General features: G+C 36.7%; 1 protein-coding gene across 1 annotated transcript in view; it reads left to right on the forward strand.

The window, feature by feature from the left end:
- LOC118200366 (regulating synaptic membrane exocytosis protein 2-like) overlaps positions 1-13438 on the forward strand; it is a 472906-nt gene that overhangs the window by 102469 nt on the left and 356999 nt on the right. Inside the window, 1 exon segment of the mRNA XM_085809579.1 lies at positions 12673-12821. Within this exon segment, the coding sequence (XP_085665705.1) occupies positions 12673-12821 (149 nt within the window).

Below are 13438 nucleotides of genomic sequence, written 5' to 3' on the forward strand. Positions count from 1 at the left end.
AAAAAAAAAAAAAAAAATCAATTTTTAATGGTTTTCAATACAATTTGTGTTCCTTGGAGAGGATATATGGAAAGTTTTCCCATTATAAATTATTATTAATTATATATATGTAATGATATCGAAGCACAGTCGCGATGGCTGAGAGGTAAGGGGAGAGGAAGAATTTGATATTAAACTAAGTTCAGCTATTATCATCCTTTTTTCCGAATTTCCAGGCATATTAGTACACTGACTACCAATAAGTATTTGGACACCTGCGATAGAAAAGAAAAACTAACTTTATTCAAAATCAATAGTTGGAAGAGCCTCCACCAAAGGTAATTACAGCGTGGAACATCCGGGGCATACTTTCCACAAGTCTTTGTATGACAGCTAGTGGTATTTTCTTCCACTCGGCTTGGAGAAGACATAGAAGTTCCTTCACCGATTTTGCACGGGTAGTGCACCACTGATTCGGCGACGCAACTCGTCCCAAAGGTTCTCGATAGGGTTCAGGTCTGGACTCTGGGCAGGCCAGTCCATTCGATGAACTCCATTGGCACCATACCAAGCCTTGGTTACCGTCGAAACATGACAACTGGCATTGTCGTCCTGAAAGTAACAGGGGTCTAACCCGTAAAACTGCCACAACGTAGGAAGCCCATTGGTCATCCAAAATAGTGCAGTAGGCATCGGAGTTGAGCTTACCATGAATGGGGACCAAGGGTCCCAGCCCATACCAGGAGAAAGACCCCCAGACCATAATTCCACCTCCGCCGAACTTTGGAACGGCAATAAACCGGTTTCTCCATAACCTGCTTTGAAGCACTGGCGATCCTTTCTTTGGTGAGCAAAACATTGGGTAATTTACCATTGAGTTCAACGGGTTTTGACACGATCGGATGTAAGTATTTTGTATTTACGTTGTAAATATACATATAAATGTATATATTTTCTTTTTCTACAATACTTCAGACTCCTGAGTATGTGAAAAGAATACATTTTTAAACAACACTTCATTCTGAACGGAATTAAATGCTATACTTTTCACAGATGAGTTTGCTCAGAATGGTTTAATTTGAATGAAATATTTTCACAAGTTTTCGTTAACTACATTAGAAAAAAAATTTAAGGTAATTCAATTTGATTCTGTTAAGGATTACAAAAATTAAGATCGAAGTTTATTGCATTATTAAAATTATGCATTATTTCTGCTTCTAAGGCATCTTTTAAATCGAAAACTATAAGTCAATTTATAATAAATGCTCTATTCGGTCCATTTCAAATTAGAGCACCTTTTAGTTCAATAGCGAAATACTTTAAAGAGTACTTAACTTTCTCTGAATATTTCTGAAAGGGAATAAAGTAAGGAATATTTTTTTAAATATTATTTAAAACCTGTAACCGACTTATTATAAAATGTGTTGGGAGTAATTCTTTTAATTATACTTATTAATTTTTTTACCCTTAATTTCAACAATATATATTCCAAACCTCTTCTTTATTACTTTCTTATATTCGCATCTCATAGAAATTGCTTTACAGTACCTTTTAACAGATTGCTTTCCAGTACGAACAATTCTAGCTTAAATAGTTTTATAACGTATTTGTCAAGAGGATGTCAATTTATGTTTACAATTCAATGTTACGGTTATTATATATTTAAATAATATTTATAATCATTATAAATTTAGATACATTTAATAATTACATTTCTTCACAGTAACTTTCACAGTTATTTAAATCCTTCATTTCAAATACATTTATAAATAATTTAATAAATATTTACGTATTTTGTTAAAGGCAAATACATGCTTTTTGGAAGCACATGCATAAATACCCATACATATTTCATATTTTTCATTTCCGGCATGTGGATATCTTTAATTTCTGTGCATTCACTATATCTTTCGAGTAAAGTAATTTACACTAATTTTAAAAAGTTCGTGTTACAATAATATGTGGATGTGAAAAAAATTTATTTTATTTAAAACATTTTGGCGTCTGGAACATAAAATAAAAGTAGCTAATACCGTATTAAGGGGAAAATGTATACAATTTTAAAGGTACGCTGAGGTATTTTCATTCTCTAAGCATAACGTTTTTGCTAAAATCTATATTTTTATCCAGAGCGGCGGACTCGCAAAGAATTAGATTGAAGTTGGACACAATTCAACGCCGGTGGATGCTGGCGATCACAAAAGCGTTCAGGACTACGCCTATCGAGTTGGTGTTTATTTTGGCTGGCGTCTCGCCTCTCTCGTTGTCATGCATTTGTTTTTATAATAAATTTCTTTTGCGCTATGGAAGATTGGACGTTTTAGCATGTGAGGAAAAGATTGTAACAAAGAGTGCTTCTAAACGCATATAATTCGGTATATCAGGCAGAACTTTCCGCTTTAATATATACTTTTAAATGGACACATAAACATTTGAATGCACAATGTGAGATAATGTTCAGGCTTTTTCCCGCCCTGATATATGAGATTTATAAAGAAATAAAGGATTTATTTTACGAGTTCAATAATAGAGGCTGCAGAATTAAATTATCATGAATTAACCTTTTGAAGACGGGATGCCATTATAGTGGTCATAGAGTCCTCTGTTTAAAATGACGGGGTTGTCCACTTTAGTAGCAATGTCTTTCACCCCCGCCCCCATTTTCCAGGCTGAAAGCATGGAGGTAGGAAGTTAGATGGAGTGGCCCTAAACAGGTTTCTCCATACCCTGCTTTGAAGCACTGCCGATCCCTTCTTTGGTGACCAAAACATTGGGTAATTTACCATTGAGTTCAATGGGTTTTGACACGATCGGATGTAAATATTTTGTATTTACGTTGTAAATATACATATAAATGTATATATTTTCTTTTTCTACAATACTTCAGACTCCTAAGTATATGAAAAGAATACATTTTTAAACAACATTTCATTCTGAACGGAATTAAATGCTATACTTTTCACAGATCAGTTTGCTCAGAATGGTTTAATTTGAATGAAATATTTTCACAAGTTTTTGTTAACTACATTAAAAAAAATTTAAGGTTAGAAACAGCTTAGAATTTTATAAAACAAATTCATAATCAAAATCGCTATTGTTTATTATCGAAAAATAACCAAGATGTGATTTTTGCGTAAATGTCGCTAAACTATACAAATTGCTATTATCCATCATACTACGAATATTTCTTTTATGCGGAAGTGTCCCGTTTTTCGATTTGTATGGAACTGTTGTGTGTCGAAATACTATCAGAGCGCTGTCAAGCGAGCTTCTGAATGTAAACAGAAAACACCCCATCTGGAGACCGAAGTTTTGGAGCAGTGCTTCACTTCTCATGCCGATTTGGCCACTCCTTCCTTTCTCACTTCCATAGCTGAAAGAGTGGGGTGAAATGTCAAATTTGATGTCCCTGGGGTTTTAACCACTTGTCTCTTTCAAAGGCCTTTGTGTTAAGAATCCGGTTTTTCCCAACTTTTCCCTTGTAGTTCTTGTAGCTACATAGCTACAGAATTCGCGATAACTGCGTTTGCAAATTGTAAACAGAGCCTTGGGTTGCTTTAGAATATTGCATATTTTCGTAAGTTTTTTAGGAATTATTTTGGCATTTTTCTAGCAATATGCCTAAAAGGAAAAGAGGTCTGACTGAAGAAGAAATACGAAAACTTCTTCAAGAGCCTGATGATAAAATATATACACATACATATACCTGTATGTTTAAATACACGTATGCATAAATCCACACGCAAACACATATTGTTGCGGGCGTACGGGCTCGTTACGAAATGAATGCACAAGTCCGTGAAAAATGAACAAAATTTTTGATTATCACACCAAAAATGCTTAATTTTCCTCAGATATTCCTTCAGTATAACAATATCTCACAGTATTTATCTTTTAACTAATCAAATGTTCAAGAGAACGTAATTCAAGAAAGCTAATCGGCGAATTCGCTACAGTCAACAAGAGCAGTTTTCTAAGCAAACTCTTAAAAATAACAACAAACTAAATAATCAAAAATCACCGAACGGAGAGGTTTTCCTCCTTTTATATGATTTTAAATCGTGCGTGAAAAATTTCTGGAATTTTCTCGAAAGCAAAAAGAGATATTTATTTATTAAATGTTAGATGTCCGTGCTCTTGTATTTTTAATTTTCTGGCTTAGCTTTCCTTTAATATTCGTCACGCGCTGCACTGCACGGGAAATAAACCAATTTAATTTATAATTCAACTAACTAATGTACGTTTACGAATACGTTACGTATAGGTTATTAAGATTTATCTTCAAATAAATGTTTGGATTTTACAACCATTTTACGAGTGATTAATTTAACTACAAAAGGAAGCTAACACATTACAATAACAAACAGAATGAACAATAAATGCAATAACTAATTTAAACAATTCAAATGCAATCAAATGCTAAATACACATTTAGAAAGAAAAAGGACCATGGTCTTACGCTATTTACAATTATTTACACTACGTACTATGGCCATAGTAATGAGCTAACCTGTTGTAATGAACGACTTTAGGTTTAGAGTTTGAAGACTTACGGATACGAACCACGACGTCATTCCGCCTGTTTAGAACTATGTGCGGACCATCCCAAGGTGACTGTAATTTAGGCCTGACAACTTTTCGTCGAATCGGGTTCCACAACCACACCTTGTCTCCTTTGTTGAATCTATGTCCAGTAGCTCTCGTGTCGTATCTGGTCCTCATTTTCTCCGTCGCCAAGTTGACTCGCTTTCGTGTGGAACAGTGCATCACTTCAAACTGGGCCTGGACATCTTGTATGTATTCCTCAGGCGATGAAGGCGCATCCGTAGGGCGACCAAACAGGCGCTCACAAAGCAGACGAAGGTCTCGACCAAAGAGCATCTGGGATGGAAAATAGCTGGTAGTCTTGCGTTTCTTTTCGACCCTAGTACGATTTCGGCAGCTTCCTGAGCTGGGTCTTTCGGACAACACGTCGGCATTTCCAGGTGAGGATCCCTTATGAGGATGGATAGTCATGTCTTCAGATGCTGAAAGCAGTTTGTTGTTTTTGAAGTCTAAGGAAAAATCGTACTTCCTTAAAAAGTCCAGTCCGAGTATGCATGGATCTGTAATATCCGCCACATATGTCGTGTGATGGTAGGCGGCACTTCCAAACGTGATGTTCACGTTTAACTTCCCAGCTATGTCGATCTTGTCACCAGACGCAGTCTAAAGAGTAACACAGGATGGCGTCCAAATAAGTTTATCTTTAAACTGTTCAGCTAAATCTTTCCTAATGATGGTAACATTAGCTCCTGTGTCAATGATCATATCGCAAAGAACTCCATCGATATTCCCATTGATGGACAGTCCGTTACTGTTGCCACTCACTTTAGAAATCTTGAGAGCTTTAAAACAAGTGTTTTCATTATCTGGCAACATCCGTTCCTCGATATGGTCACTAATTTGTTTCCTGCGTCGTTGCTGAGAAATGGTCTCAATTTCCTTATGCTGAGGTGTTCTGCAATTCTTTCGTATGTAGCCTTCAGCTCCACAGTTCCAGCACTTTGGTTTCTTGTCACTCCTTTTCCGTCCAGTGGCATTTAATTGTCTGTTTAACCCACCTCTCTTATTTTCCGTGCTCTGAGGTGTTCTGCAGCTCCTTCGTGTGTGGCCTTCAACACCGCAGTTCCAGCAATTTAGGGTTGGTTTCTTCTCACCAATATTCCATCTCCAGGCATTCACTGGTCTTATCAAACCATCCGTTATTATCCGTACCCTGTGGTGTTCTGCAATGCCGTCGTATGTGCCCTTCAATACCACATTTCCAACACCTTAGAGCCACTTTGTTCTCACTTCTACTCCGTATCAAAGCATTGTGTTGATTTTTCCGTTAAATCCTATGTGATATATCTGACTTGGAATCTAAAATTTCTGAGGAACACAAAAACCTTGTCTAAAACTTAAAGGTTTATTTAACTGGAACTTCAAAAATGATGAAAAACTTAACATCATAAACGAAAACTTAACATCTTAGGTGGAAACATTCAAAATGCTTTAAAGTAACAGCTATTCCGGCACGGTGAAGAACGCTTTCTTTAAAAGGACAAAATCCATCTAGCCCTTTCGGCATACATCTCCATTCGCTGGATTCAGACTTCAGCTCCTACGTGTTTTGGACTTAAACGGCCGGACTGGAACTGGAACAGGACTGGATCAGGACCGGAACAGGACTGGAACCGGAACAAGACGGGAACCGGAACAAGACGGGAACCGGAACAGGACGGGAACCGGAACAAGACGGGAACCGGAACAGGACTGGAACAGGAACAAGACGGGAACCGGAATCTATCATCCCCTGGCTTCTCCCCCGGGCAGGTCTACTCTGGTTCGAACTAAAATGAACTGCGGTGCCACCAAGGAAAGCACCTCTTTTTATTGACGGCGGTTGCCGTTACTACAGGAGATTATGCAAATATTTAATACATTGAGTTTTCTGGCTAAATCATCTAAACGAGCCATCAGCTGATCCACTGGCTCGTGTACTCACACAGCTCTGACTGGTTAGCGATCTTTACGAGTTGCTTGCTGTGCTGCCTCGAACTTCATGGCGTACAACATAGCGCTTTTTATGTCCTGCACATCCGCCATTCGCAGAGCTTTCTGTATTTCAGTATCCCGGATGCCGTCGATAAAGTATTGCAGGGACAGGATTTCCCTTGTTTCTGTCGGGCATTCCGAAAAGGCGAGATGGGACAGCCTTTCAACATCCGTGGCGAGCTCCTGAAGTATTTAGGTAGGCTTCTGTTGACGAGATTTTAATTGGAGCCTGCTGTAGTCTTTTAAACACTTCTCCCCAAAGCGCCGGACAGAGCTTCGAAATCCAACCTTTTGTTTTCGGGAAGAGACTGAAGGATATCCGCTGCATCTGCTCTTAAAGAATCGGCGAGATGACAGGCCTTAGCTTGGGAATCCCATCCATTCGCATCCGCCACGATAGAAAACTGTGTCTTATACACCTGCCAGGAGGTCTTCCCATCAGATGCCGATAGCTTCAGAGAGGGACTAGCAGGCATGGGTAGAAATTTTAAACCATCCGAAGTGCTCCCTACCGTCGCTACGAATTTCTTTAAATTATCAACTTCTCTGGCAACTGCAGAAACCCTGTCATCAATCTGTTGTTGGACGGCAGAAACTCTTCCTTCTATCCGTTGCTCCACAGCGGAAACTGTTTCTTCTATTTGATCGTTCACTAAAGAAACTCTATAATCGATTTGTTGTTCTACGGCCAAAACTATGTGTTCTATTTGTTGTTTGACAGAAGAAACGTTTTCTTCAATTTGCCCAACTTTGTTTTCAACCGCGTCTAATTTGCCTTCTATAGCCTCAAATTTATTTTCTATTATTTCTTTCCAACAAAAAGCTTCTGAACAAGACTTCATCTGTAATTAAGTAATCAAATTAATTAATGACATTGCTCCTTTCCTACTGATGAATAATGCAAACGACTATTTAGAATTAGATTTATGAGGTATTTCTGCCGCCTTCCTAGCGTGCCTTCGTGGTGTAGTAATTCTGCACGCTGGGCCGGTATTCTAGAGGTCCGTGGTTCGATTCCCGGCCAAGGTGTTGCATATTTTTAATCTTTTTTGCTTCCAAAAAGTATACCTAATGTCTCTACAGTGGCACCCGAACTAAAAGGGTGTGGGATAATGATTCTTCTCACCCAGGATTTGGCGATTGGGTCGGTCCCCTAAAATCCCCAGTCGCCCTTTAAAAGGGGGAGTGTATAACGTATTTTTCCCGCCTTCCTAGCGTGCCTTCATGGTGTAGTGGTTCTGCACCCTGGACCGGTATTCCAGAAGCCCGTGATTCGGTTCTCGGCAAAGACGTTGCATATTTCTCATCTCTCATGCTTCCAAAAAGAAATAGCTAATGTCTCTACAGACTTTTCCACGGTATTTGAATTGATAGTGTTTCCACGGTGTGTGGCGTTGATCGAAGTAATCATTTCAGAAATGAATACAATAGCCCAGCATATCTACATTCCTTTATTCCACTGACTTTTTACCAGCCGTAGACAAAACGTCTTGGACATATCCTGCGGCGGACTGTGCATTGAAAACTCTGAAATTGTCAGCTCATATCAATGTGGTTTTTGCCACATAGCTGTACTCTACATGTAATAAACAACCTACACCCCTAAAACGTAAGTCAATAATATAAGCACTATACATACGGCCGTGCTATTCATAGGTCTCCGAAGTGCATGAGAGTTATTTTGTGTCTCGAATGCATACACCTGCAGCTAGCGTTCGTGTTATTAGTTCATGCCAGACCCAGTATTTTAGGTTCTATATTCTAACATCATTTCAGTTAGTTCTATAAATTACTGACTGCAGCCTTATCTTGATTAATTTTGTACCTTTGTAGCCTCATAGCTAATGTTGCCTCATTTCTTTTATCGTTATCCAACGATTTTTTTTTTTTAGATAAAAGTCTCTTTGACTCGGCATGTCATTTAATAGCTATATTTTGTTTATAATTTAAAACTAATGCTTTCAAACTAAAAGATCAAAACTTATCAGTACTGTTAACTGTTATATATATAAAGTTTTGTTTTCAATGCCTTTTTTGAGTAGAAATTCGAGACAATGTCAAAACATTCAGTGGTATAGTAAAAGATAGACAAGGGGATTTCAGGTCTGAATGCTGATCCAGTGATGTCTTTACATGTTGTACAAAAGAAGCAGAGCTTCTAATTTAAAAATAACGCAAAAACTTAAATTTGATGAATGTGCCTTCTAATGTAAATAAATTTCCATTCAGCTGTTTGAATACATAAAACATTTAAGTTTGTCAACATCTTAAGTTGCTCTTTTTGTTGAGTTTTGTTAATCAAAATCTTAAATATAATATTTTTTGACTGGAAATTAAAATCGTAACCTTTGATCTCCAAATAGCGGCCAACTGACGATCTTGGTCGATGTCTGATTTTATATATCTGTGTTAAAATTTTTCAGGACTTGTAGAAAAAAATCTTAAAATGTTAAATGCTCTGTTTGTTAAATATTCTAATTTTAATCCAGCATGTAACTTAACTGCACATTTTATTCGAAAAGCAATTGCTTAGAATGATAATTGTATGTATCAACCGAAATATGTCTTGTACTTTTATTAATTGCATCATGTGTTGGTTTTAGAGCGCCGTATAATGGCTGTAGAATGCAGCTCGCCCTCTTACGAAAACGATGGACGACAACAGACTGGCCTTCCAATGGGTATTACACCCACATCTCCTCAGTATTCCCCAATGAGCGAGCTGACGCGTCCCTTGGCAACTGCCTCGCCTATGGTCGAATATTCCAGACATCGTTCGAGAGAGGCTGGTTTCGAGGACAGACGTCGGACGCAATTCATAGCCGATCCCACTTCTAGGAGAACGCCGGATTATTCTTCTAGGTCACTCTCGCCTCCGGAAATGAGGTACAAAATATTTCTTTCTCTGTCTTCTTAACTCTATATGAAATGTATGAAATATTTCAAAACTAGAACACTTAGTTTCGTCTAAAGAACCAATCAGGTATAATTAATGTCCACAATTGTGTACTACATTCCTTTAAGGTGAGCACCTTCAAAAAAAGAAAAATATTTATAAGGAAAAATCTCAAATAATCAAAGCTCTGACGTATTAGGATTATTTGTCACTTTACTAATAACGGTAGAGCATTTAGCGATTTTTTTCTTTTTAACACTGTCATGCAACATTCTATTACGTACAATGCACGGTAGCTCGAATCTGGTTCTTACTATTATCATTACATATCATCATATCAAAATATCTTTAAGCGACCATCAGCACATCCGTAGCTCGATGGATAATGGCCTGTACTATACTACTATAATTTTATAAGTAATAGAGTAATTTAAAATTATGATACAAACATGATTATTACTAAAAGTAATATTTAATTTTGAGAATTATGATACTAAATTTAGAATAGGAATTTAACGAAAAAACTAAACGATGAAAATGAAAATTAAGTTCAAATACTATAAGAAAGACGGCCAAGAATAATGACAGTTTTGTAACAGAATATTTTAATCTAGCGGTAGAAGATTTCAGTTTTACTGCTCAAAATATTTGCGTCTTCACCTGGATACAGTTCGATAATTAAGTAACCTTTTTTGTGGGTTAACTTCTTTCATTAGCACTGAATTTCTCATTGTTAAGTTACATGTACTTGTCTTTTGCGTTTGGTCTTAACGTAAATGATAAATAATAGGAGAAATAATGTTTCTGAAATCTGTAAGAATGATTGCGCCAGAAGGAATAATGAAATATTTCGGCTCATTTGCAGAACTGTATAACAAGAATTTTTTTTAAAAAGCACTTTAAAGCTGTTAAATATTTAAAACAATTCTGTCTGCTACTGCCATTAAATTGGATGATTTAACTTTTCGATGTCGGCACAAAACGCAGTTTATATTTAAGGAATTGTAACGAAGAACCCGGGTTCGAATCCTCGAAATGGCATGAATGTGAATTGTGTGTATGTGTGTGTATTGAGAATACGGCAAAGCATACTAGGGCTATCTGCCTAAGGGAAGGGATGCCTTTCGTGGAGAACTTTCTAAGGGAAACTGGCTCGTATACACGTTACACATGGGGAAAACCACGAAAACGCCCATGCAGCCAGCCCGTTCGCGGGATTCGAACCTCGGACCGAACTACCAGTGAATGTGAATTGTCTGTTCTTTCGTAGAGGTTCCCGCTTATATGGTGACTTCATAATAAAATAATAACCATTTCTGGCCTTAGTAGTGGACAAAGCCTAAAACTGCTAGTGCCCACCTTAAACAAATATTTATGAGAATTTAAAATAAAATCAATTATGTTAGGATTCAAACCCACGCAATAAACAATCCGTCGTTGATTCTTTTACCTTCGAGGAAATATAAAGAAAAAAACTATCCAAATTTCTAGGAATAAGGTATATTTCCTACAAACGGGCTTAAACTGTGTGGAATAAAATACTTTTTTAATTAACTTCCAATTTAAATCCATGGGGACTTTTAAATTACTTTCGAACAGAGATTTATTTTCTTTCACCAGTCATAAACAAATTTTAAATTTTCACTAGACGATAGCATAAACTTTTTGGGAGCAATAATTCATTTTTTCAGAATTCCAATATAATCTAGCTTTTAAAAATGCTTTTAAATCAGAATTAGCTGACTCATCTGCCAACGCTTAAAATGCATTAATTTTTGCCTTGCTTTGTTTAACTTGATCCATAACTGTATATTCAAAATTGGGGAGCTTAATATACTCGTATAAACTTTCCAAGCTTTTCAGAGTTAAATTCTTTTTTTTTTTTTTTTTTTTTTTTTTTTGTTTTGCTCATTACGTGCTCCGACCTTAGGCACTACACGGAACTCGTGGAGGCCTTTTTAAGGGAAACTGGATCGTATCCACGTTAAACATGGGGAAAAACACAACCCCCATGTAGCCAGCCGGTTCCTCGGGACTTGAACCCCGGACCGAACTACCAGTGTTCACCGCTATTACCGCTCGGCCGTCGGTGGGCCTCTTTAGAACCAGATTAAAGAGTATTTTTCTACTTGGCTGGCTAACATCTTAACTTGTACGTTCTACGCCTTTTTTATTTATACTTACTTATTTTTTACTTAGTTGCTAGCACTTCAATTATTATTTCATGCATTTATTATCCTCGCAATAATATATCACTTTAAGGAATATCCATAGTTCTCAAGGAGAGTACAGATAGTTTCGAGTCGACTTATCAACCTAATTATCACCTAATTAATCTAATTATTATCACTATTAGTTATTGGAAAGGAATGAATAGCTAGCTATTCATTCTTTTCTTACGACATGTTATTTTCATTCTCGAATTAAATCTCGTTTTTGAGCTGTACCACCAGTAAAAAATTTTGCAAACAATTGTTGCCTTCAATTTCAGGAAAATTGCATCGCAAAATTGCAAAATAGACCCTACATTTTACTGAAACGTGTAATTACTTCTTTTGCAAAGGAAATTTCAAATTAATACTCTCTTACTCCTTAATTCAATACTCTATTTTTCCAATGTTTTCCTCTAACATGCGAATTCTGTGAAAATATAGCATTGCAAGCTTATGATTATATTATTCAACAAGTATTCGTAGCCACAGCTTAGTATTTCCAGAGAATTTAATTCACTTCTGAATCATGAAGCAAATTTTGCAGGCATCTTGCATTCGAAACATGCTTAACGGCAAGTCCAGGCCCAAGCGTGAGTAACATAGACAGCCGCTATAAAGGGCTGTACCAAATGTATCGATAGCATAAGGTACCGAATCTTTGAGAGTAATTCTAGATTTTCTTACTCTGTTAATCAGTTGCTCATAAAGAAAACTGGCAACAGGATTGTTAAGCAGTAGATAAATAATAAATTAATAATCGCGATTGCAGTTAATTTTTACAACGTACTTTCAAGAAATTTCAATAGTTCGCCTTTTAAATTGAAATTCAAATAGCTAACTAAAGTGTTTCCAAAACAGCGTCTGAAAAATCGCCATTCCTTTAAAATTTTTATTTCCTTGAGTGAACACTTCTTAGCATTTTAAATATGCAGAGAGTTTAGTGTGGCTGTTTTTATTTATTTATTTATTTTAGAAACTCTCTTTTACATTCTTCCTTTACTTCAGGCCGCAGTTTCAGCCAATGCCTCGCCCTTCCAACGCTCACCATGACCTACCCCAACCCAAGAACTTCTCGAAGAATCAGCATCTAACACAGGTCCCCATCCCTCGTTCGGATAGGAATCACCAATTTCTTAAAGCTAGAAATTCGGGAGGTCCAACTGCCTCAGGTAAAATGCATTTACTTGTATATTTACATACTTATTTTGCATGTAATTTTTAGTGCAGTTTTTTTTATACGTTTTTAAGCCATGCTGCCCTAGACGGTATAAAGGTTAGCGGAGGCTGACTGCTACTCAAAATTGGACTGTGGCAAAAAACTTATTTGGGTGCGTGCTGTCTTGTCGCCTTTAGTAGGTGTATCATCAGTCTCTCCTGTGAGCATCCTAGGCAATGCTCCTGGAGATAAAAATTGTTAAATGTTTGAGAAGTTCTGCTACTCCTATGAAAGCTTTATTGAGCAAGAGCATTAGAAAAGCATCCATTACATGCACATAATAATTTTAATTATATATATATATATATATAATTTATCAAGCAAAGCAGTAAAAACAATTTTGGTCAAGAAAACATCTTGCGCAATATGCTGCAAAATAAGTAAAAAATAAAAATTGTAGAAAGCTCGCCTAAAAGTTACCAAGAGCTGCCGCTCCAAAAGGTTAAAGACGTTTTCAAAAATCAATACACATGAAAAGCAAATCATTAGACATGTAAAACATAAATACAATAAAATTAAATAACAGAAAAAGTTAAAAAGTAAGCGGAAAATGGT

This window comes from Stegodyphus dumicola, chromosome 2 (genome assembly GCF_044657685.1).
Source record: "Stegodyphus dumicola isolate Sdum_Otavi_A_Nest chromosome 2, ASM4465768v1".
NCBI classification, from domain to species: Eukaryota; Metazoa; Arthropoda; class Arachnida; order Araneae; family Eresidae; genus Stegodyphus; species Stegodyphus dumicola.